The 21650-nt window shown below is 57.0% G+C and overlaps 5 protein-coding genes across 8 annotated transcripts in view; 2 read left to right on the forward strand and 3 right to left on the reverse strand.

Moving 5' to 3' along the window:
• Positions 1-2607, reverse strand: part of SMIM24 (small integral membrane protein 24) — a 7456-nt gene extending 4849 nt beyond the window's left edge. For both annotated transcript variants that reach the window (XM_084883251.1, XM_084883250.1), the window contains exons 1-2: positions 2381-2607; positions 1888-1999 (exon numbers count right to left, since the gene is read on the reverse strand). In XM_084883251.1, the coding sequence (XP_084739377.1) occupies positions 1888-1999; positions 2381-2447 (179 nt within the window). In that variant the 5' untranslated portion in view covers positions 2448-2607. The remainder of the gene's footprint in view (positions 1-1887; positions 2000-2380) is intronic.
• Positions 1-21650, forward strand: part of NFIC (nuclear factor I C) — a 217517-nt gene that overhangs the window by 109104 nt on the left and 86763 nt on the right. The gene's annotated exons all lie outside the window — the stretch shown is intronic.
• On the reverse strand, positions 2756-4994 carry SMIM44 (small integral membrane protein 44). Its single transcript, XM_084883269.1, has 2 exons — positions 4194-4994; positions 2756-4042 (listed from the first exon to the last, which is right to left on the reverse strand). The coding sequence occupies exons 1-2, from the start codon at positions 4393-4395 to the stop codon at positions 3807-3809; spliced, it is 438 nt and encodes a 145-aa protein (XP_084739395.1). The 5' UTR covers positions 4396-4994; the 3' UTR covers positions 2756-3806.
• Positions 7429-13584, reverse strand: DOHH (deoxyhypusine hydroxylase). 3 transcript variants are annotated; one of them, XM_084883559.1, is made up of 6 exons: positions 13234-13306; positions 11599-11676; positions 10347-10661; positions 9209-9285; positions 8479-8719; positions 7429-8141 (listed from the first exon to the last, which is right to left on the reverse strand). In XM_084883559.1, the coding sequence occupies exons 3-6, from the start codon at positions 10618-10620 to the stop codon at positions 7822-7824; spliced, it is 912 nt and encodes a 303-aa protein (XP_084739685.1). In that variant the 5' UTR covers positions 10621-10661; positions 11599-11676; positions 13234-13306; the 3' UTR covers positions 7429-7821. The 3 variants fall into 3 exon arrangements, with proteins under 3 accessions (XP_084739685.1, XP_084739684.1, XP_084739683.1); XM_084883558.1 differs by lacking the exons at positions 11599-11676; positions 13234-13306 and adding an exon at positions 13448-13584; XM_084883557.1 differs by lacking the exon at positions 11599-11676 and having other exon boundaries at positions 13234-13357.
• Positions 13691-21650, forward strand: part of FZR1 (fizzy and cell division cycle 20 related 1) — a 36036-nt gene continuing 28076 nt past the window's right edge. The window contains exon 1 of the mRNA XM_084883525.1: positions 13691-13806. The gene's annotated coding sequence lies outside the window, so the exon portion shown is untranslated. The remainder of the gene's footprint in view (positions 13807-21650) is intronic.

Raw genomic sequence — 21650 nt, forward strand, 5'->3', positions numbered from 1 at the left:
TGTGGGGGGGTGAGGTGTGGGGGGTGGGGGGTGAGGTGTGGGGGGTGAGGGGTGTGTGGGGGGGTGAGGTGTGGGGGGTGGGGGGTGAGGTGTGGGGATGTGGGGGTGAGGTGTGGGGATGTGGGGGGTGAGGTGTGGGGGGTGAGGGGTGTGGGGGGGTGAGGTGTGGGGATGTGGGGGGTGAGGTGTGGGGGGTGAGGGGTGTGGGGGGGGTGAGGTGTGGGGATGTGGGGGGTGAGGTGTGGGGGGTGAGGGCTGTGTGGGGGGGTGAGGTGTGGGGGGTGGGGGGTGAGGTGTGGGGGGTGAGGTGTGGGGATGTGGGGGGTGAGGTGTGGGGGGTGGGGGGTGAGGTGTGGGGTGTGGGGGGTGAGGTGTGGGGATGTGGGGGGTGAGGTGTGGGGGGTGAGGTGTGGGGGGTGAGGTGTGGGGGGTGGGGGGTGAGGTGTGGGGGGTGAGGGCTGTGTGGGGGGTGAGGTGTGGGGGGTGAGGTGTGGGGGTGGGGGTGAGGTGTGGGGAGTGGGGGTGAGGGGTGGGGAGTGGGGGGTGAGGTGTGGGGGGTGGGGGGTGAGGTGTGGGGAGTGGGGGTGAGGTGTGGGGGGTGGGGGGTGAGGTGTGGGGAGTGGGGGTGAGGTGTGGGGGGTGGGGGGTGAGGTGTGGGGGGTGGGGGGTGAGGTGTGGGGGGTGAGGGCTGTGTGGGGGGGTGAGGTGTGGGGATGTGGGGGGTGAGGTGTGGGGGGTGAGGTGTGGGGGGTGAGGGCTGTGTGGGGGGGTGAGGTGTGGGGTGTGGGGGGTGAGGTGTGGGGATGTGGGGGGTGAGGGGTGGGGAGTGGGGGTGAGGTGTGGGGGGTGAGGTGTGGGGGGTGGGGGTGAGGTGTGGGGATGTGGGGGGTGAGGTGTGGGGGGTGAGGGCTGTGTGGGGGGGTGAGGTGTGGGGGGTGGGGGTGAGGTGTGGGGATGTGGGGGGTGAGGTGTGGGGGGGTGAGGTGTGGGGTGTGGGGGGTGAGGTGTGGGGGTGGGGGTGAGGTGTGGGGAGTGAGGTGTGGGGGGTGAGGTGTGGGGTGTGGGGGGTGAGGTGTGGGGAGTGAGGTGTGGGGGGTGAGGTGTGGGGTGTGGGGGGTGAGGTGTGGGGGTGGGGGGTGAGGTGTGGGGGGTGAGGGCTGTGTGGGGGGGTGAGGGCTGTGTGGGGGGGTGAGGTGTGGGGAGTGGGGGTGAGGTGTGGGGGTGGGGGGTGAGGTGTGGGGGTGGGGGGTGAGGTGTGGGGGGTGGGGGGTGGGGGGTGAGGTGTGGGGGTGGGGGGTGAGGTGTGGGGGGTGGGGGTGAGGTGTGGGGGTGGGGGGTGAGGTGTGGGGGTGGGGGGTGAGGTGTGGGGGGTGGGGGGTGGGGGGTGAGGTGTGGGGGTGGGGGGAGGTGTGGGGGGTGAGGGCTGTGTGGGGGGGTGAGGGCTGTGTGGGGGGGTGAGGTGTGGGGGGTGGGGGGTGAGGTGTGGGGGGTGAGGGGTGTGGGGGGGTGAGGTGTGGGGATGTGGGGGGTGAGGGGTGTGGGGGGGTGAGGTGTGGGGGGTGGGGGTGAGGTGTGGGGAGTGGGGGTGAGGGGTGGGGGTGGGGGGTGAGGTGTGGGGGGTGAGGGCTGTGTGGGGGGGTGAGGTGTGGGGATGTGGGGGGTGAGGTGTGGGGGGTGGGGGTGAGGTGTGGGGGGTGAGGTGTGGGGGGTGGGGGTGAGGGGTGGGGGGTGGGGGTGGGGGGTGAGGTGTGGGGAGTGGGGGTGAGGGGTGGGGGGTGGGGGGTGAGGGGTGGGGGGTGGGGGGTGGGGGGTGAGGGGTGAGGGGTGGGGCGTGGGGGTGAGGGGTGGGGCGTGGGGGTGGGGGCTCGGGGGGACAGATGCTCTCACCTCCGCTTGGAGCACCAGACGCGGTTGACGAGCAGGAGGACGAAGACGATGAACAGGAAGCCCACCACGGCCGCCAGGCCCGTCAGCCACGGCTTCAGGCGGAACTCCGTGGCTGTGGGGGGGAGGCGGGACTCAGCGGCGGGGCGCGTAGGCCCCCCGAAGGGGACGGGGAGAAGGGAGTCTGGGCTGCTTAGCCCAGGGGTCGGCAAACTCATTCGTCCACAGAGCCAAATACCAGCAGCACAACGATTGACATTTCTTCGGAGAGCCACAGTTTTTAAACTTAAACTTCTTCTGACGCCACTTCTTCAAAACAGACTCGCCCAGGCCGTGGTACTTTGTGGGAGAGCCACACGCAAAGGGCCGAAGAGCCGCATGTGGCTCTCAGGCGGCGGTTTGGGGCTGGGTGTCAGGGAAGGGAAGGTGCTGGGGACCCGGCCGGGAGGGAGCTCGCCCCACGCCCCCGCCCCCGCCGCCCCAGGGGTGCCCCTACCCTGCTGGGCTCCCGCGGGCACGAGCAGCAGGGCGCTGACCGCCAGGAGGGTCCGCAGGGCCTCCATGGCCGGGTGCGAGGTCCGAGGAGCAGGTCCTCTGTGGCCGGCGAGGCCCTGCCAGCCCTGATAAGGCGCAGGTGGGCCCGGGCAGGGCAGGCCCGCCCTTCACCCACCTGGCGGCAGCCCCTCCCCAGGAGGGCAGACTCTGGACCCGGGGTAACCATTAACCCGGCGGCTGCCACCTGCACCCTGTGCCCGCCAGGGCCCAGCACTGAGCCCCCAGGCTCCACGCCCCGGGGGGCAGGGGGGGCTGAGGCGGCCCAGACTCAGCACCTTCATGTTTCCTTCTCTGAACCTCACACAAGTTGCTGCCTCCGTTTCAGAGGAGCTCGGAGAGGCCAGGAGCACCGAGGCCAGGGGTCCCCCCACCCCAGCTTCCTGGGCCTCGTCCGCCCCCCCGGCCCCGGGTCCGGCCGACGCTGGGAGGGCCGAGTGATGTGCCCAAGGCCAGCCGCGCCCTGTGGAGAGGACAGGGCACCTGGGCAGCTGATGACTCAGGCTCCGGGCTCTCAACTTTGGTCCCGGCTGATCAGATACCGGCCCTGCACTCCCGCTGCCCCGGGCGGCCACGGCCCAGGCACGTGGCGGAAGGCCGGGGGCGGGGGGCACCCTTCAGGCCCGGGAGCCCTCCCCGGGCGGGGCTGGAGAGGCCGGCAGCATGGCACGTGCCTTACGGAGCCTCGCAGTGTGCTCTCCTGAGGTCGGACTAACCGCCGTGCGGACGGCCGCTCACGTGCACTGCGCAGGCAGCCCCGCCCGGAGCAGCCCCTCGGCCAGCCAGCGGCCTGCGAAGCTCCCACTGTGCGTCTGTCCGGTGCGAAGCTGGGAAGGGAAGGAAGCCCCAGGTGCCGTCCCCGGGTCACAGGCTAACTGGGGCGTCGGGACCCCCAGAGACAGATCCAGCGACAGAGCAGCAGAGCTGAGAGTGAGGGGAGGGGAGCTCAGAAGAGTGAGTGGGGGCAGAACCCCAAACAAGTCATTTCTGGGCTCTGTGCCTCCATCCCCCCATCTGTTAAACGGGCACCAAGTCTCACTCAGAGGATTAAATGAGATAATGCGAGGAAATGGCTCATTTAGCGCAACAGCAGGCGGATACCAGGCTCTAGGCAAGGGCTGGCTAATAATATTATTATTTTTGAGATCTTGGCGCTCTTGGTTCACAGGCTGCCCACCGCTTGTCGGAGGCCGGTGGGTTAAACTGGGAGTCGGGGGTGCAGGCGTGTGGAAACGTCAGAGTCCTGGCAGCCAGGAAAGGGAGGTTCTCAGCCGAGACAGGGCCGAGCGTGCAGAAGGGGCTCCGGGGCCCAGGTCCCGTCTGGGTGGCGCTGGGGCGGCCGCTGGGCCTGAGCCGAGGGCAGTGCCGGCTCAGGCCAGCCGCCAGGCGCTCCGGGCGGGCGGCTCCTTGAAGGCGATGGAGGGGCGGTGGGGGGCCCGGGCGGGGGCTGCTGCCGGCGCCCCATCAGCACCCCCGCCGCTGTCCTCGTCGCCCCGCCAGGCCAGGGCCAGCCGCAGGTCCAGCTCCTCCAGATCCTCGCCCTCCAGGCTCGGGCGCAGCTCCCGGGGGCCGTCCTCCTGGTCCGGCTTCGGGCCGAAGGCCCAGTCTGCGCAGGAGCTGGTGAGGAGCCGCCCAAGCCCTGCCCCCCAGCCCACAGAGGCCTCTGCCCCCCAGGCCCGTCCACCCTCCTGCCCTCCCTGACTGGGGGGCCCCGGGACCCAGCTCCAGCCTGAGCCGTCCTGGCGGGCGGGACTCACCGGCCAGGTCGTGGGCCAGGTCCCTGAGGAGATGGCCCACGATGGCGTAGGCCACGGCCAGCACCAGCAGCGCCGCCAGCAGCAGGTACAGCGCGTACGGGGGCAGGCGGATGGCGTCGAGGGGCGGCGGGCGGTACTCCTCGTACAGGGCGGGGGCCCGGCTCCGGCTCTCGGCGCCCGCCTCACCCGCCAGCCCCGGCATGGCGCCGCCCGGCAGGAGAGGCCGAGGCGGCCGGCGGCGGAAGTCCTAAGGGGATTTGGGTAAGAAGATTGGGGCTTCCCTCTGGCCACCATCTGCCCGATGAGTCACATCGCAAATCACGTCTGCCCACTGCCCCCTCCTGTGCTCAGCTCCAGCCGCACCCACGGCTGCCCTGCAGGCCGCTACCTCGGGGCCTTTGCACAGGCTGTCCCTCTGCTGGGAAAAGCCCTGACATTCCAAGTGGGAAAAGGGACTGAGAAAAGCATACCCTCAGTGTCAGGGATGTATCGGGTGAGAAAATGAAGAGTGGTAGTGGAGGCGGAGCGGCTGGTGCTGCTGGGGGGGAGTTCAGGTTTAAAATAGGGCTGCCACCAAAACCGGTGTGGCTCAGTGGATAGAGTGTCAGCCTGCGGACTGAAGGGTCCCGGGTTCGATTCTGGTCCAGGGCATGTACCTTGGTTGTGGGCACATCCCCAGTAGGGGGTGTGCAAGAGGCAGCTGATCGATGATTCTCTCTCATCGATGTTTCTCTCTATCCCTCTCTCTTCCTCTCTGTAAAAAATTAATAAAATATATTTTTTTAAAATAAAATAAAATAAAATAAAATAAAATAGGGCTGCCAAGGCCATTCCGAGATGACACTGGAGCAGAGGCTCAGAGCAGTAAGGGAACCAGCCACGGGAGAGCCAGGGCAAAGCCTTCTGGGCAGAGAACAGCCTGAGCACAGTGTCTGCGTGCTGGAGGAATAGTGGGGCCGTGTGGCTGGGCGGAGTGAGCGAGGAGAGAGGAGGGGAGAGCAGGGCGGGGACCGGGCAGGTTGTGCGGGGCTTTGTGGGCCTCGGAGGGGATTTGGGTTCTCCCCGCTACCAGCCCAGGGAGTGGGCGCCCTGGACTGTGGGCAGAGAAGAAAGCGGACTCGGGAGCTCAATGACGCCCTCTGGTGGCCGACCATGGCCAGGGCAACAGCTGGTACAAGGTGGCGATGATGAGGCTGGACCTGGGAGAGGAAGGAGAGAAGTGTGCAGGTCTGGGATAGGTTTTAATTGGTCACACCTGAATGCTTTTAGGCTGACCACCTACAATGCTGGAGTGTCCATTTCCGGTGGGAGAAGCAGCCTCGGAGTAGTAAGAGGAAATGTGAGGACGTACAGGGTTTGAGGTGATTCAAGAGATGTGGAGGGGCAGCTGGGCCTGAGTGTGGAGCTCAGAGGAGCCCCGGCCAGAGGCAGGACTCAGCACAGATGAGGTTAGAACCCTACAGACAGGGGACAGGCCACCCAGGGGGTGAGGCCCCCCCCCCAGGACCAGCCCTAGGCAATGAGGGAGGGGGCGGAAGCTGGGCAAATGCAGGGCTCCAGGAAGAGGGGGTGCCTGTGACACTGAGATATTAAAAAACGTGTATTTATCTTTGTCCAGGTTCCTGGCATCAAGTCCCTAAAACCCTGTCATTTCCCTGCGTGTTTTGTTTTTAATGAATGCTGCCTTCTAACGATTTCAGAGATAGGAAGGGAGAGGGAGCGGGAGAGACACATGTAAGAGAGACACATCCATACCGGGGCCAGGGATCAAGCCTGCAACCGAGGTGCATGCCCCTGGCCGGAATAGAAATCGGGACTCTTCGTCCACAGGCCAACGCTTTAACCTCTGAACCAAACGGGCTACGGCCCTTCATGCTTTTCAAAAAAATATATTTTTATTGTTTTCAACGAGAGGAAAGGAGAGGGAGAGATCGAAACATCAGTGATGGAGCCTGGGGACTGAGCCTGCACCCCAATCAAACCGAGACCCCCTGGTTCACAGATCCATGTGCAACCTCTGAACCACACCAGCCAGGCCTTTGTGCCTTTTCCCCCCTAAATATATTTTTATTGATTTCAGAGAGAAGGGAGAGGGAGATAGAAACATCAGTGATGAGAATCATTGGTTGGCTGCCTCCTGCACGCCCCACACTGGGGATGGAGCCCCCAACCCGGGCATGTGCCCTTGACCGGAATTGAACCTGGGACCCTTCAGTCTGCAGGCCGACGCTCTACCCACTGAGCCAAACCAGCGAGGGCCCTTTGTGCTTTGTAACCCACCCCTCCCGTTAAAACTGAGACGGGCTGGGAGGCGAAACCACCTGTGGGTGAGGCGACAGCCCCCCGCCGCCCGCCTGCGTCAGCGCCAGTGATGCTCTCCATACAGGCCTCAAGGCGGGGCCCTGCAGCTCCACGTGCCCGGAGACCGAGTGCCGGCTCCAGGGGACGGAAGTTCCTGTGCGCGGGGCCCTTCCGGACCCAGCCCTGCGTCTCTCCGTCTGTCCTCATAGGAAACGGTAAGCAAAGCCCTTTCCGAGCTCTGGCAGCTCTCCTAGCAGCTCACCCCCAAATGTGAGCGGGGTGGTGAGAACCCCGGGGGTCCAAGGTACAGGAGGACCGTTTAAAGTGGTGGCGTCGGTGTCATTCCGGGCCATCAGTGTCAGGACTGAATTGCAGGACACCCAGCTGGTGTCTGCAGAGAAATGGAAAACTCACACATTTGGTGCCAGAAGAGTTGTGAGCAGAAGAGGTTGTAAAAATGGGTCAGAATTGTGCCCACACCTCCTGGCACCGGTGCCCTCATGGAATCCCCTCCCCCGGCATCAGGGTTAACCCATAGAAAGCAGTAAATGGGAAACCTGGTTAGCTCATCATAGAATAGTGAATGGGCTGCTGAAGGCTGCACCTGGAAGAAGGGGGGAGAGGGGGCCCTGGAATGGGGGAGGGGGCCCTCATCCACAGCCCAAGCTCTGAGCCATACCACAGAACCCCTTCCCCATCCCCCGTGGGGAGGGGCAGGCTGGAGGGCTGCTTCCTGAGCCTCCTGGCGGGGGCTGAGGGACAGATACCCTGCCAGGGGACGGGAGGTGAGGCGGGGACACAGGCCTGCACTGGTCACGTCCAGCACAGGCAGATGGCAGAGCTGAGTTCTCCAAATGCCCCGCCCCCACCCCCACTTAGACGTTCCTTAAGAGCAGCCAACGTAAGCCCCACAGCCTCCCAACACACACAGTAATTGCTTGGCAAAAATAATTTAATATTCCATTGAAGCAGTGGCCTGGGGCCTGCTTGTCACCTGGCCCAAGTCCCTGGCCCAGCCCACCCTGAGCACAGATTTCCCCACATCCCTTTCTCTGCACCCCCTCATTCCTGGAGAAACCGGGGCATGCAACCTCCCCAGAGCACAGCCTCACCCCTGCACCCCCCACCCCAGACCCCCCTCCCATGCTGACATCCCACGGCACACGGCAGCCTGGTGTAGGGACCGCAGAGACCTCAGCCTGGTCCTGGGAGTAACCAAGACGCAGAAGCGGCTGAGATCCGGCCGGGGAGCAGGTTCAGGGACCCGGGGGAGCGACCCCCGCTGACGTCCGAGTCCTCGGGGCAGGGCCCGGCCGAGGCAGGAGCTCTAGGAGGGCGGCGAGCGCAGCTGCTCCAGCCCGTCGGCGTACTGGAAGGCCGGCCCGCGCTCGTGCGCGTACATGTCCAGGGCCACCTCGCAGCTCTCCCGCACCACGCGCTCGGGGTCGGCGGCGTGGGCCCGCAGGGCGGCCAGGCAGGGCGGGCGGGCGATGGCGCCCAGGGCCTCGGCGCACTCGTGCCGCACCATGGGGCTCTCGGAGCGCCGGGCCAGCGCGGCGGCCAGCGGGGGCACGGCCGCCTCGTGCTGCAGCTGGCCCAGGACGTAGCCGATCTCGTGGCGGAAGAGGGCGCTGCCGCAGCGGAGGCCTGTGGGCGCGAGCAGAGGAGTCAGGCTGTGCAGTGCCGCCGGGGAGGCTGAGGACGCGCGGGACGGGACTGGGCACCCAGGGGCAGAGACGAGTCATAACAGGAAGGCATTAAGGATGCGGGAGCCAGGTTGCTGAGGGTCTACTCTGCTGACTGGGTGTGACCTCAGGCCAGTCTCCTTGCCTCTACGATTGCCCCCCCCCCCCCACCTCTGAGCAGGAGTTAATTGTGTGAAGACCGTGGGGAAGGGCTGGGCCGGGCCCAGGGTGCTGGTCCCCAGGACAGGCGGCTCCACGTCCCAGATGCAGCCGCTCAGCCTCCCCCAGGGCCCCCTCACCCTCAGCCAGGGCCAGGGCGGCCTCCTCGCCACCGGCATCTCGGAGGGCGAACATGGCTCGGTAGCGGTCGAACAGCGGCAGGGCTTCGTCCAGGAGCGCCTCCCGCAGCCGCCCCACGTCGCGCTCCGTGGCCGGAGGGGCCGGGTCCACCGAGAGGTAGGGCCCTGGCGCCGCCGGCTCCCCAGTGTGCTGCTGCAGCCACTCCAGCCGGCAGACAGCCAGCTGGCATGTCTCGGCCACCTGCGGAGGAGGGGACAGGGTGGCGGCCTTGGGGTCGTTAGGGGGTGATAAGGGAGACCGGGCAGGGAACGCTCAGTGTGGTGGTGACATCAGAACCAGTGAGGATGGAGTGAGGTGGAAAGAGCCAGCAGAGGCCTGAGGCGGACCGGCCGGACCTGTCAGGGGAGCTAACCACAAAGGTGGCCTCCCTCCAGTGGTCAGAACAGACTGCGGGCGTGTGGGCCTCAGTGAGGACTTGTGATTTTATCCTAAAGCTGATGCGTAGCCATGAGAGAGACGGACAACAAGGTGCCAGAGGTGAGGACAGCTCCACAGCGACTCAAGGCCCAGGGCAGGGTGGGTTTTGATGGAAATGTTCAGTTTCGCCCAAATTGGGGGCAGCCTGCACCCATCCTGACTGCCGCCTCTCTCCAGAATCCCCATGCAAACAGACCCAGGCCTGGGGCCGGTCCAGGCGAAGGCGGGAGAGGGAGGGCCTGTCCGAGTTACCTCGACCACAGGGTCGGTGGAGTACTGCCTCAGGATCTCCAGGACTTCTGGGTCCCCGATGGCGCCCAACGCCTCCCCTGGGAACCAGGCAGAGAGAGTTCGTGTTGATTAGAAAGGACCTGGACACCTCAGGGGAAGCTCACAACAGGCCCTCAAAAATGTTTGTCCCATGAATGAAATGAAGATGAAAAAGGGTTTGGGCCGAAATCGGTTTGGCTCAGTGGATGGAGCGGAGGTCTTCGGACTGAAAGGTCCCGGGTTCGATTCCGGTCAAGGGCATGGTTGCGGGCACATCCCCAGTGGAGGGTGTGTAGGAGGCAGCTGATCGATGTTTCTCTCTCATCAATGTTTCTAGCTCTCTATCCCTTTCTCTTCCTCTCTGTAAAAAAATCAATAAAATATTTTTTTTTAAAAGAAAAGAAAAAGGGGTTGGCAATCTACAGCCCACTGTCTGTTTTTATATGCACGTAGAATGGCTTTTATAGTTAAAAAATATTTTGTTCTTAATCCTCACCCGAGGATATGTTTTTCATTGATTCTAAAGAGAAAGAAAAGGAGAGAGATATAAACATCGATGTGAGAAACATCCATCAGTGGCCTCATGCACATGCACCAACTGAGGATCAAAACTGCAACGGGGGGGGGGGAGCGGGGGGGGCGGCGTTGCAGTTTTGATCCCCAGTTGGTGCATGTGCATGAGGTATATGTACACAGATAATGGTATATGTACACAGGTAAATGGTATATGTACACAGATAATAATTTTAAAAATTTTTAAAAATTAAAAAAACTGCAACCTGGGCATGCGCCCTGGCTCGAACCCACAACCCTTTGGCACTCAGGATGGTGCTTTAATCACTGAGAATACCAGCCAGGGCAAAAAAAAAAAGCTTTTTAAATTACAGGATAATATTCATGGCTCATGAAAAATGCATGAAATTCAAATCTCAGCACCGTGTGGTCCCACCACCGGGTGACTCTGGCTTGTGGTGGCTCTTATGCTACGAGGGTAGAATGAGTGGGGGGACGGCCTGTCTGCCGGTGGGCGAACACACTCCCGCCTGCCCCGGGCGGCGCTGTGCCGAGCCCGGCCTGCCCGTGGCGGGTGAGGCAGGGGGCCCAGCCTCGCCTCACTCACCGGCCTCGTGGCGCACCATGGGCTCCTGGCGGGTGTCGCGCAGCACGCCCACCAGCACGGGGATGGCGCGGCGGTCCTGCATCTGGCCCAGGCAGTAGGCCAGCTCGTGCTTGAGCAGGGCGGAGTCATCGCTGAAGGCCCGGCTGATCCAGGCGATGGCGTCCGGGCCGCCCAGCCCCCGGAGCGTGAAGAGCGCCCGGAAGCGGGCCTGCAAGGGCTGCTGGGGGTCCCCCAGCGTCCGCCCGATGGCCTCCACCTCCTGCTCCGTCACCATGGTGCAGCCTCCTTCCTCCGGCTCCTCTCGGGCACGAGAACCTTAACACAGGAACCGGGAGGCCGGTTAGAGGCGTCCTTACTTGTTCAATTCATCTAGAGTAGGGGTGTCGAACTCAATCAGAGAAGGGGCCAAAATCTAAAATCCAGCCTAAATCGCGGGCCGAATGGTTTACTGAACAGTCATAAACTGACAATGTCATAAACTGACAGCGGAATGCAGTGATGACAGCGCGGTGCGGGCCACATTGCAAGGCCTGGCGGGCTGGATTAGGCCCGCGGGCCTTGTGTTTGACACACGTGATCTAGAGCCTGGCCAAGCGGCCCCTCCTGCCGTCCAGCCTGCATATCTAGGCTGCAAGCCTGGCTCTGGCCCCGCCCACTCACCGTGTGGCCCTCCCCAGGTTACTCTCCCTCTCCGGGCCTTTGGCCTATAGTCAGCAATTACCCCGAGGGTCTGCTCTCCACACGGCAGCCAGAGACTGTGGTAGCTGGTCCCCCGGCCCCACCTCCTGGTATCTGTGCTCAGGGTGCCCCTCCCACAGTGAACAGGATGGGAGAAATGACAGTGTGGCTTACGAGGGTAGGTCGTAAGAAACTGTGTAATCTGTCACACAGCCCAGGTGACTGATACAGGAATCCTTTGCCATAGAAACCAAACACGTGGTTCCTCTGCAAAACCCTCCCGGTGCCTTATTGCTCCAAACTCCGTGGGAGTCCCGAAGGCCCCAGGCACCCTCCCCACCCTCACTTCCTCCCTTCCCTCCCCTCATTCCACTCCGAACAGGCCTCCTCCGGTTCCCCCAGCGAACCAAGGAAACTCCTGCCCCGGGCCTCTGCCCCGCTGTTCTCTCCCTCCGAGTGCCCCGCTCTCTCTCTCACTTCCTCGTCTCAGATGTCACCTCCTCAGAGAAGCCTTCGCTGCCTTCCATGCCGCTCCTGCTCCCTACCCTTGTTCTGCCTTCCTTGCAGCGCTTACCACTAGCAGCTACCGTGCTGCGTGTTTACTGGCTTAGCTGGCTGTGGTCCTTCTGAGGCCTCACTAGACGAGGAGACGCTGAGAGCAGGGGTCGAGTCTCCTGTCCCTGCTGCACCCCAGCACACAGGAGGCCCTCAATAAGAATGAGGACTTGTGATTTTATCCTAAAGGTGATGCGTAGCCATGAGAGACGGACAACAAGGTGCCAGAGGTGAGGACAGCTCCACAGCGACTCAAGGCCCAGGACGGATGGGTTTTGATGGAAATGTTCAGTTTCGCCCAAATTGGGAGCAGCCTGCACCCATCCTGACACCCACAGAGCATGTGTGTGTGCAGACACTCTCCTACGCCCTTTACAGTGATGAGCTCATTCAATCGTACCGTGACCAGAGGAATCAGGGACTGGGCTGGTGACCACTCACAGGAGGGGAAGCCAGCACCGCGGTCAATGGCTTAGAAGCTATGGGAAAGCTATAAACCCAGGCGACTGAGCTACACCAGACACTGTCGAGTGGATGAGATAAGAGGAAACGACGCGGCTGAGGCTGGAAGGAGGGTTCCCTCTCCTCCTCCAGACCGACGAGGACCTGGAGACCACGTAATAAACGTGACAGGCAGCCCTTGCTGGTTTAGCTCAGTGAGTAGAGCGTCAGCCTGTGGACTGTAGGGTCCCGGGTTTGATTCCAGTCAAGGGCACATGCCCCAGCTGCTGGTTCAGTCCCTAGTGGGGGGCGTGCAGGTGCCAGCGGGTCAATGATTCTCTCTCATCATTGATGCTTCTATCTTTCTCTCCCTCTCCCTTCCTCTCTGAAATTCATAACGATATATTTAAAAAATTAAAAAAACAAAGATGACAAGCAGTGGCGGCATGCCAGCAGCCCTCTGCCCGCCCCCCGCCCCCCACCGCATCCCTCGCCCCTGGCCCCCAGCAGCGGCAGCAGGTTCCACCAGGGCCCCATGAGGGCGGTGCAGCTGCACGAGCCCAGGTGACATCAAAGGGAGTGACTCCTGCATGAGACACAGTCAAACCCACAGCCGCCAGGAGTGACTCCTGACAGGCCTTGGCAAGTCTGCGCCGGATGAACTGGACATCCACTGGCTGCCAGGGGCGCAACGAAGCGAGGTGTGCACGTCCGCATCCTCAGTAACTGTGGATGAGGTTCGCTCACAGCCGCCCCAGCACGGCGCCGGCGCCCTCATTCCTCCCCTCCCGTCACCACTCCATCCTCCAGCAGCCTCTCCTCCAGCTCAGGACCGGGGCGGGGACAGCGACCCCGGGCGCCCGCGGCTCACACCGAGGCCCGTTAGCTTTCGGGGGGGGGGGGGGGGGGGGCGGACGGGGGAGGCGAGGGGTTTCGGGGATCCGCCCCCAACCAAGGCAGAAAGTGGAATCCCCCACACACACACACCCGTGAAGGCCTCAGAGCCAGACAGATGAATAGGTAAGGGATGGAGGAAGAGGAGGCCTGGATCCTCGAAATTTCTTCTCTCCTACACTCTATACCAAGAATTCTCAACAAAAGATCTCCTTTAACTGGGCTGCCCCTCCCGGAGGGGTCGCCCCACGCCGGACCCCTTTCCTCGGAAGACTCCTAGGAGCCCGCTGCCCAGGACCTGTCCACGCGGGGCCCTCACCAGCTGGTTCTCCCAGGACCCCGAGGAAGGAGTCGCCAGACGTGGGTCCCCAGCCCGGGGATGCTCGGAGCCAGGGACCCGGAACCCGGAAGGAAGAGCTCGCCGGACTCCAGGGGGCGGTGCCTCACACCGCGAGCCAATGCCGGGACCCCCGCCCCCGCCCCATGAGGCATCCTCCCCGCGCCCGCCCGCCCGCCAGGCCCGGGCCCCGCACTGTGCTCCCCGCCGCCGGTCACCGGAATGCGCTCTGGAAACGCGGAGCTCGCCGCCGGTTCGCCGCCGCCGCCGCCGCCGCCTCACGGGCCGTAACGCGGGCAGCGTGTTCTGGGGGCCGCCATCTTGGCGCCCACGTGACCGGGGCGGACCGCACCAACGCCTCGCGGGAAGGGGGAGGTGCCGCCCGAGGCTCCGCGGCGAGAGGACCCCGGAAGCGCGAGCAGGCGCCGGCGCCGTGGCTCACACTTCCACAACAGGTAGCACCAAGAGTATTCCTCGGGGAAGGCGGAGCGCAACGCCCATCCTGTCCCCGGAAGAGAGCATGTAGAGCCGCCTCACCTGACACAACTGGAAATGGTTTGTGCCGATTCACCCGGGGCGGGGCGGGGGGGCGGGGAGGGGTGGTTAGCGACGGAGCATGCGCAGCCTCCGGGAGCGTGGTCAAAGCTCTAGGCTAGGGCGTGGCCGAGACTGGGAATCCAAGGATTTATTAAGACCAGAGGCCCGGGGAACGAAATCGGGCGCGGGTGGGGTCCCTCGGCCTGGCCCGGGTTCCGGCCCGCCGGCTGCGGGAGGGCCCGGGGAGAGTGGCTGGCCGCGGGAAGTTGGCGCACCGACCACCAGGGGGCAGCTCCTCCCTTGAGCGTTGTCCCCTGGTGGTCAGTGCTTGTCATAGCGTCTCATCCACTGAATGGTGGTAAGGGTCACTTAAGCTTAGGCTTTTATAGATACAGATTTCATTTAACCCATGGGGGCTGAGAACAAGGTAACCTGCAAGCTTTACCCTTGAGAAGCCACTGGTCTTGTCATAATCTGGGATACACTTACCCTGACTCAGGTGTTAAGAGGATGAGCCCCACCCCTGTGTGTGTAATAAAGCCTGTTCAGGGGGAAAAAAAAATGGATTGGCCCCGGCCAGTATTACTAGGTGGTTAGAGCATTGGCCAGTGCACAGAAGGGTCTCTGATTCAATTCCTGGTCAAGGGCATGTACCTGGGTTGCAAGTTTGATCCCCAGCCCCAGTTGGGACACATGCAAGAGGCAACCAGTTAATGTGTCTCACATCAATATCTCTCTCCCTCTCCCTCTATCCCTCTCCCCCTCTCTCTCCGTCTCTCTCTCTCTCTTCCACTCTCAAAAAACCAATAGAAAAAATATCCTCAGGTGAGGATTAACAAAAAATATTTTTGATTAGCCCTGGCCAGGTAGCTTGGTTGCTCAATTAGATCATCCTTCAGATACGCCAAGGTTGTGGGGGTTCGATCCCCGGTCAGGGCACATTGTTTTACTTATTTATGAGTGCATAAGTAAGTAAAACAATGAACTGATGTTTCTGTCTCTCTAAAATCAATCCGTTTTTAAAAATGAGTAATGGATCAAATATGCCATCCTTAGCAACAAACTCACTTTGATGTGCCAACTACGGGTTTAAGACATTCAGTTATTCATGTCAGAAATATTTATTGAGCACCTACTGTCCCAGGCATGGAGGACACAGAATGAAACACTGCCTCTGGCCTCATGAAGCTGACATTCTGATGACGATGATTTGTTGTCTTCTCATGCATTCTAAAGGTGACCGCAGAGAACTGGCTTTGCAGCCGACGGCTGGCTGGCAAGTGTGCCATCTCACCATGTTCTGTGGCTCAGGCATGTTCACACCTATGTTGACACTGGGCAGCTACAGGGTCTGGAGTGCTGCTCTGGGGGAAGGAGATAGGGCCAGGGGTGCAAGAAGCAGATATGGAGGCCACGCCCAAAGCAAGGTCTGTGTCTGTCAGGGAACTTGGGACCTTGAGCCTGCGGACCTGTGAGAGCCTGATAGCAGGAGAGAAACCTGCACCTTCCGCTCCTTCTGTTCCAGGCCCCGCTCCACGTGAGCAAGGCCGCGGAGGCCAGGAATCCAGCTCGAGGTGCCGGCAGGGCCGTGCTCCCTCTGGAGGCTCCAGAGGAGGGTCCTTCCTGACTCTCCCAGCTTTTGGTGATGGCTGGCTGCCCTTGGCTTGTAAATGCATCGCTGTAGTCTCTGCCTCGTGTTCCTGTCACTGCCTCCCTGTGAGTGTCCACATTTCCCTCTTCCTATAAGGACACCAGTCCCTGGATTGGGGGCTCACCTTAACTCCATGATGATCTCGCCTTAACTTAGTTCCATCTGCAAAGACCCAGTTTCCAAATAAGGTCTCATTTCCGGGGATCAGGGGTCAGGATGTGGACATGTCACTGTGGGGGCACAGTGGAGCCCACCACACCTGTAGTTCTGACCTCAGCGTGGGCATTCAGCCTGGGCGGAGGGAGAGACTTCGTCGGGGCTCTGGTCCCCTGTTCTCTCTCTGCACCCAGTGCAGAGCCAGGAACAATTTATCGAATGTTTACTGGGCTCTGTCACCGCTCTGGACTTCTAGTTTGTCAAAACGTTAACCGCTGCTAAAAAAGGGGTGGAATGAATAGGAATTAATTAATATTCTCCAGAAGCTGGACCAGAGAGAGGACATAGTGTGGGTGGGAGATGAGCATAAAATTGAAAGTTGCCCGAGAAACTCAATAAATGAGATAAATAATATTTTAATGCAATTTTTATCTCTTTTAAATTGAAATCTTCCTGGTTGGTATGCTTAGTGGTTAGAGCACGAGCCTATACACTGAAGGGCCTTGGGTTCAGTTCTCAGTCAAGGGCACATACCTGGCTTACAGGTTCAATCCCTCGCCCTGGTTGGAGCACATGCAGAAGGCAACCAACTGATGTGTCTCTCATATGGATCTCCCTTTCTCTCTCCGCTTCCCTTCATCTCTTCCTTCTCCACCTCCACCTCCTCTTCCTCCACCTTTACTCTTCCTCCCTCCTTCCTTCTGTTCCACTCTAAAACTCGATGGAGCCTGGCTGGCCAACATATCTCAGTGGTGGAGCGTCTACTTATGAACCTGAAGTCACAGTTCCACTCCAGGTCAGGGCCCATGCCCAGGTTGTGGGCTCGATTCCCAGTGAGGGAGGGAAGAGGCAGCTGATCAACGATTCTCCTCAAAGTCATTAATCATCTGAGAGATGCAAATCAAAACAACAGTGAGGTACCATCACAGACCGGTCAGAATTGCTATCATCATCAACAAATCAACAAACCTGCTGGTGAGGATGTGGAGAAAAAGGAACCCTCGTGCAGTGGGAATGCAGACTGGTGCAGCCACTGTGGAGAACAGTATGGAGTTTCCTCAAAAAGATAAAAATGGAACTCCTGTTTGACCCAATAATCCCACTTCTAGGAATATATCCCAAAAAACCAGAAACATCACATGATCTCACTCATATGTGGGATATAATGATCAACATAAACTAATGAACAAAAATAGATCCAGAGACAAGGTAGCACTGAACAGACCGGACTGTCCAACCTCAAAGAGAAGGCAGGAGAGGTAGGCACTTAGAATCAACGAAAGGACTTGTATGCATGCATATTAGCATAACCAATGGACACAGGCACTGGGGCGGTGGGGGGAGGGGGGGGAGGGGGGATGGGGTGTTAATGGTGGGGGAGGAAGAAACATGTAATCTTTAATAAAGTTTAAACAATAAAAAAATTAAAAAAGGAAAAATAAAAAAATTTTAAAAAAAGATTCTCTCATCACTGATGTTTCTATCTCTCTCTCCCTCTTCCTTCCTCTCAAAAGTCAATTAAAAATATTTTTTTAAATGAACATTTATGCCCTAACAAGTTTGGCTCAGTGGATAGAGCATCGGTCTGCGGACTGAAAGGTCCCAGGTTAGATTCCGGTCAAGGGCATGTACCTTGGTTGCGGGCACATCCTCAGTAGGGGATGTGCAGAAGGCAGCTGATCAATGTTTCATTGATGTTCCAAACTCTCTATACCTCTCCCTTCCTCTCTGTAAAAAATCAATAAAATATGTTTTTTTAAAAATTAACATTTATACTGACAGTTGTTACAGCAGCAACAGGAAACCAATGCACAATGATCTCCCATGTTGTTCTTTTATAACACATCCCTCCCGCATTAATTTAAAATTTAATACCAGAAAAATCCATATTTTCAAATAAAGACAGGATTCAGCCCCGTCAAATGCCGTCTTTATTGAAAATAAAACAACCAAGTCCAATGTCAGAGTGGGAATTCTGGTTCAGATGAAATTTGCTCACTCTCTTTTGCTCCTTTGGTGTGCACCTAGTTTGTCTGAAACGAAAAGGAGAAGTACTGAGGGTTTGGACACTTTTTCATCATCATCAGAATTTTTTTAAAGGTGCAGTCCACCTGAGTCATTTTGTTTAGTTCCACATGTCATGTTTTAGTTGGAATGTTGATCATCTGGGTTTGGGGGAGGAGCAGTAAATATTAGAGACGTGTTTATTGAATCTGGTGCTGTGCTTGAGGAAAGAGATAAATCAGACCTAGTCTGGAGGGGCAGATAGTCAAGAAGTTTCTCCACTTACCATTTATTTGATCTCCTTCTCTGTGCTCGGCACTGCCCTGGACTTTCTTTGTCCAAAAGAATTCTCTACGATATACACATTCTGTATCTGTACTGTCCAATGCGGTAGCTACTGACTAGCTGTGGCTACAGAGCATTTAAAATGTGGCCACTATGGAACTGAATCTTTTAACTTGAAAAAAAAATTTTAATTTTATTTGTTGATTTTCAGAGAGGGGGGTGGGGAGAGGGAGAGAGAAGGGGGAAGGAGGGAGAAAGACTGATTTTTAAAATATATATTTTATTGATTTTTTATAGAGAGGAAGAGAGAGGGATAGAGAGTTAGAATCATCGATGAGAGAGAATCATCGATCAGCTGCCTCTTGCACAGCCCATACTGGGGATGTGCCCACAACCAAGATACATGCCCTTAACCGGAATCGAACCCCGAACCTTTCAGTCCACAGGCCGACGCTCTATCCACTGAGCCAACCGGTTTCGGCAAGACTAATTAGTTGTTCCACTTATTTATGCATTCACTGATTGCTTCTTGTATGTGCCCTGACTGGAGATCGAACCCACAACCTTGGCATATTGGGACGATGCTCTAACCAACTGAGTTACCCAGCCTAAAATTGTAAGTAATTAAAATGGCAATGGAAACATCTGATATTCGATTCAGTTATTGGAAAACTTGTAAGCAGATTCACCTGGAGTCTGTGAATCTACTTGTTCCACTGTAAAATTTTCTAAAACATAAATAGAAATCAAGTATTTTCAGTGAAAATTAGCACCCAAATTGAGATAAGCTGTAAATACACAATACACTCTGGATTTTAAGACCTAATATGAGAAAGTAACAAAATATCTCATTGATAATTGTAGATTTTGATTTCATGTTGAAATGTACTAGTAAAGAACTTTTGACATATGGAGTTGATAAAACATATTATTAAAATCAGTGACGCAGGCCCAGCTGGTGTGGCTCATTGGTTGAGCGTTGACCTAGGAACCAGGAGGTCACGATTTAATTCCCAGTCAGAGCACATGCCCAGGTGTGGGCTGGATCACCAGTGTGGGGCATGCAGGAGGCTGCTGATCAATGATTCTCGCTCATTATTGATGTTTCTATCTCTCCCTCTCCCTTCCTCTCTGAAATCAATAATATATATATATTTAAAAAAAAAAAATATATATATATATATATATATATATATATATATATATATATATATATATAAATAAATTAATGACACTGGTTTATTTGTACTTTTTAAAAGTGGCTACCAGAAAATTTAAAATTAATATGTGCTTCATGTTATGATTCTATTGGATGGCCTGCTCTATTGTATTTTTCTCCATCAGAAAGGCCATCTATTTAAGTCCCAAGACTCTCACTGCCTCATCTGCTGCTTTTCCTCTGCATCCCTTCTCCCTTCCTTCCCTCCCTTCTCCTTGGGGTATGGTTCCTAGGAGATCCATTTCCTACCCTGCCATAGGGGAGGCATTTTGAAAGTCCATGCCATGCTGAAACCAGTTTGGCTCGGTGGATAGAGCGTCGGCCTGTGGACTGAGAGGCCCCAGGTTCGATTCCAGTCAAGGGCATGTACCTTGGTTGCGGGCATATCTCCAGTTGGGGGTGTGCAAGAGGCAGCTGATCAATGATTCTCTTTCATCAATGTTTCTAGCTATCCCTATCTCTTCCTCTCTGTAAAAAATCAATAAAAAATATTTTTTTTTTTAAAGAAAGGCCACGCCACTGGCCCAGGATAGCCCAGCATTTGTGGGGACTGTCCAAGCACAGCCCCTTGCTTTTGTAGCTCCCCAGTGACCCTGGATGGCACTGATCCAAACCCTGCAGTGGTGGCAGAGTTCACTGGAATCAAATAAACAAGTATTTATATTATACAATTTCATACTGAAGGAACAGAAGTTGTGTACCATGGTATGCTCTTTCCTTTCCAATCTGTCCAAGTGTCATCATTGCAATGAGACCTTCCTTGATCACTGTAGTTAAGACCTTTACTCTCCACTTTCCTTTTTTTGTTATTCTCCACAATTCAGCTCCAGGCATACAGGATTTTTTTTTTTTTTTTTTACAACTGCGATATAATTTCACACACTGTTAAATTCATTCATTTAAAGTGTATAATTCAGTGGGGTTTAGTATAGTCACAGTTGTGCAACCATTACTACATCAATTTTAGAACACTTTCATCACCCCAATAAGGAAGTCCCTAAAAGTCAGCCCCCATCCCGTTCCCCTGGACAACCCCAAATCCACTTCCTGTCCCGGAACATGATTTGCCTGTTTTTGACATTTCACATAAATGACATCACACTCTATGCGGCCTTTTTTTGTGTGGCTTCTCTCACTGAGCATCGTGTATTCAACATGCTCATCCATGTTGTAGCATGTCAGTGCTTCACTCCTTTTTAGTGTCAAACAGTATGCCATGATATGGATATACTAAATTCTGTTTATTCATTCCATTCATTTGTTGGTGGTTTTTTTGCAGTTTTTGGCTATCTATCTATCTATCTATATGACTAATATGCAAAGTGTCCCTCGGGAGTTCGACCAGGAGACCTGGAGTTCGATCGCTCGCTATGACATGCGCTGACCATCAGGGAGTGGTGCAGAATGAAGGAAGGCCAGAGCCGGCAGCTGGAAGGCCCCTATTGGTCCTGATCGCCAGCCAGGCCTAGGGACCCTACTCATGCAGGAATTTCATGCACCAGGCCTCTAGTTATGTATAATGCTGCTATGAACATTTGTGTACAAATATTTCTGTAAATATTTATCTTTAATTCTCTTGGTTATATACCTAGAAGTGGAATTTCTGGGTCATGTGGTCCTTCTGTTTAACTTTTAAAAAATACCTTTTTAAAAAAATATATTTTTATTGATTTCAGAGAGGAAGGGGGAGAGAGAGAGAGAGAGAGAGAGAGAGAGAGAGAAACACCAATGATGAGAATCATTGATTGGCTGCCTCCTGCACCCCCGCCCCTTACTGGTAATTGAGTCCAAAACCCAGGCATGTGCCCTTGGCCAGAATAAAGCCCAGGACCCTTCAGTCTGCAGCCTGATGCTCTATCCACTGAGCCATACCAGCTAGAGCTGTTTAACTTTTTGATGAACCACACCAGCCTATTTTCCACAGTGGTTGCAGCATTTCCCATTCCCACCAGCAATGTGTGAGGGTTCCAGTTGCTCCACATTTTGGCCACATTTGTTATAATTTGTTTTTTTAGCATTGCCATCCTAGTATGCATTCATTGGTATCGCACTGCAGTAGATTTGCATTTCCCTAATGACTAATGATCGTGAGCATGTGCTTATGGGCCATTAATTTTCTTTAGAGAATTGTCTGTTGGGATCCTTTGCCCATTTTCTATTTTTGGAGCAGAGATTTTTTTTTTTAACAGATTTTTTTTTCCTTTCTGGTCCCTTCTTGGAGAGCCTGAAGTAGTACTAGGTAGGAGCAATAAGTGTTGAATGAATGAATGAATGAATGAATGAATGAATGTCTGCAGTGGCGTTTGCATGTCCCGCACATACACCTGCCATTGAGTCCCATCACCTGGTGTGACTGCCTCATTGCTATGTGGGTCTGGCTTCTGTCCACCCTATGGTGGGCCTGCCCTGGGGCGTCCGTTTCTGCGACCATCCCCTACTAAGAACCACGTCCTAAACTAAGCAGTCTTTCCCCTGTATTCCAGGGAGCCACCTCTGCCAGCGCCCTGGTCCTCTTCCGGCCACGGTTGCCCTTGGCAACGCGTGGCG

Source organism: Pipistrellus hanaki (genome assembly GCF_964339955.1).
Source record: "Pipistrellus hanaki genome assembly, chromosome: 5".
Lineage (NCBI taxonomy): Eukaryota > Metazoa > Chordata > Mammalia > Chiroptera > Vespertilionidae > Pipistrellus > Pipistrellus hanaki.